Consider the following 2,518-nt stretch of genomic DNA (forward strand, 5'->3'; position numbering starts at 1 on the left):
GTCTTTACAGACATTTGCTCGCTACTCTACAGATCCGCTATTGGGTTTTGAATAAACAATATTTGTTGCTGAAAGAATTTTTTACTTTTTATTTATTTTTAATTTTAAAAGAAGTTGATGTCCTGGTGGCTTAATTACAATCACTGATTGTCAACGCGAATTTCCTTACAGACGTAGCCTTGGAAAGATTGTCATGCATACGTACTGCAGAAATGCATTAACGTTTCAATAGTTTACGAATTAGACAAATTTAGCGGGTATGGGTTGTACCCATTTCCACATTCCCCCATTTGGAGGACTTTAATCAATGGTGATTTCCTGTGCACATGGCTACCACTACTACTCATCATCCCTCCAGTCAACACGGTAACATGACTACCCATTGCGATAATTGTGCGGGCTTCCCAAATCCTTAGACAACTGTAATGTGTAATGTGGCCAAATGAAACGGACGCATCGAGTCCCTCAGATTGTTGAAAAACTCACGATGATGGAATTCTAGATCAAACAACTGTATAATGAGGAAGGTTCGCGGGTCAAGCACGGCAAATAAGCATCCAAATTGTTGAGAACTAACGACGATGGATTTGCCACATTATATTTACTCTTCTGCATTCTACGAACAACATTCAACAAAGCTCGTTCTATCTGTGTTTCTTTCAGACTGGGATGTCCAGACAATGGCTCGCCACGGTTTTGTTAATGATCGCGTTAATAAATGTGTCAGACTGCCGCCTCCTTGGTATTTTTTTTTTTCATTTGTTTTTCTCTATTTTCTAATGCATTTGAAGGTTACTGTGAAGGCGTATTGATCGCATTTATGCTGCAGATGCAGACTCTCATGGAATCGATCCAGGGAAGATGAGGTCAAGAGAGGAGAACAATAATTTAAAGGTTTTAAATACCGATGACCATAGATCTTCACAACGCTGTTTTTCTATTTCGTATTTCTGAATAGTAAAGAGTTCTTCCACGGAAACAAAGGCTTTTCATCGTGGTGGTGTTTGTGATGAAATAGGTGCCAAAGAGACGCAGGGAAGAGGAAGAGGATGAAGGTTTCCGTCGCAGAATTGGAAGGGAAGGTTCCCCTGGGACAAGGCAAAGCGGTGTTCCAGATAATATGCCTTCATCTTCATCTTCATCTTCATCTTCATCTTCATCTTCATGTCAATGTTCGTCTTCCTCTTCCTCTTCCTCTTCGTCTTCGTCTTCCTCTTCACCGTCTTCTTCATCATCTACATCTTCATGTCAATGTTCGTCTTCCTCTTCCTCTTCCTCTTCGTCTTCCTCTTCACCGTCTTCTTCATCATCTACTTCATGTAGTACGGCAGGTGGAATGCAAGGCACAAGCACCAGTTGCGAGACCGTCGGTGTAAACTCTGCACCCCCCGGGTCTGGATAACATACGTATTTAGTCCCTGCAATCTATCGTCTCTAATGCCTGCTATGACGTTTGTTCGATTTTAAAAAATTTGATTTCACCCAAATATAGTGTGTAAAAGATTTCAATGGCGGATACTTGTTTCAGCGTGTACCCAGACTCTCTAATACTAATCCGTAGCAGAAGGAGAGGAAGGAAGAAAAGTAAACAAATAAAATGAAGGCAATAGTATAGTGCAAACGTCTTTGAAAAAAATACCACTAATTCTGACAGCATTTGAAGATGACGCAAAAAAAATCCCTAGGCTGATAGATGTCTCCCCACTCTATGGTAGAGCTCCATTTGATTGAAGAAATGGGATGGTTTGGCATTTGAAAATAAAATAAATTAATAAAATGTTTTATAGTACTTTTGTTAGAAGACTTGTTTTTTTAATATATTGTGAGAACCTATTAAAAGTTTTTTTTTTTTTTTTTTTTGATAAATTGTGAGAATGGTTTTTAAAAAAAGTTATTTTTTGATTATTTGTATTATATTTAATTTTCTTTTGAAATAGTGGCCATTGAATATATATGAGATCTATTAAAAGTTTTTTTTTTATAAATAGTGGGAATGGTTAAAAAAATGCTATTTTTAATTTTTTGTATTATATATATATATATATATATATATATATATATATATATATATATATATATATATATATATATATATATATATAAAAGAAATAATGGCTATTGAATATATACGAGTGAGTTTGTGAATTCTGAATTATACAAATTCTGAATTTATAAAAATTAAATAGATTATTTTAGTCAGTATTAAATTAAACAAAATATAGTATCTTGTGTTATTATTTTAATTTAAAAATATTCAATATTGAAACAATTGAAAATGAAAAATATTTAGAATGATTCAATAGAACTCTTATGTTCTAATTTCTTCAAAAAGTTGTTCATCCATGTGCCTATACCAATCAATTGGGCCACCTCAGATAAAAGAAACCTATTAAGAATCTTGTAAAGGCCACACCTTTTGTAGAAGAATGATTACATCAAATGCCTATTTTTCAACAACTTTGTGTTTGGTCTAGCCTATCTAGAGTCAATATCAAATTAAGAGGTTAATAATCCCTAA

General features: G+C 34.4%; 1 protein-coding gene across 1 annotated transcript; it reads left to right on the top strand.

Annotated features, from left to right (window-relative positions):
• The first annotated feature begins 429 nt into the window (after positions 1-429).
• LOC149562729 (uncharacterized) lies at positions 430-1,487 on the top strand. The gene is made up of 3 exons (XM_089823919.1): positions 430-742; positions 830-894; positions 1,019-1,487. The coding sequence occupies exons 1-3, from the start codon at positions 670-672 to the stop codon at positions 1,400-1,402; spliced, it is 522 nt and encodes a 173-aa protein (XP_089680045.1). The 5' UTR covers positions 430-669; the 3' UTR covers positions 1,403-1,487.
• The last annotated feature ends 1,031 nt before the right edge of the window (positions 1,488-2,518 follow it).

The sequence above is a fragment of the Cupressus sempervirens genome, chromosome 4, assembly GCF_028749045.1.
Source record: "Cupressus sempervirens isolate cs-2001-9-10 chromosome 4, ASM2874904v1, whole genome shotgun sequence".
In the NCBI taxonomy this organism is placed as follows: Eukaryota; Viridiplantae; Streptophyta; class Pinopsida; order Cupressales; family Cupressaceae; genus Cupressus; species Cupressus sempervirens.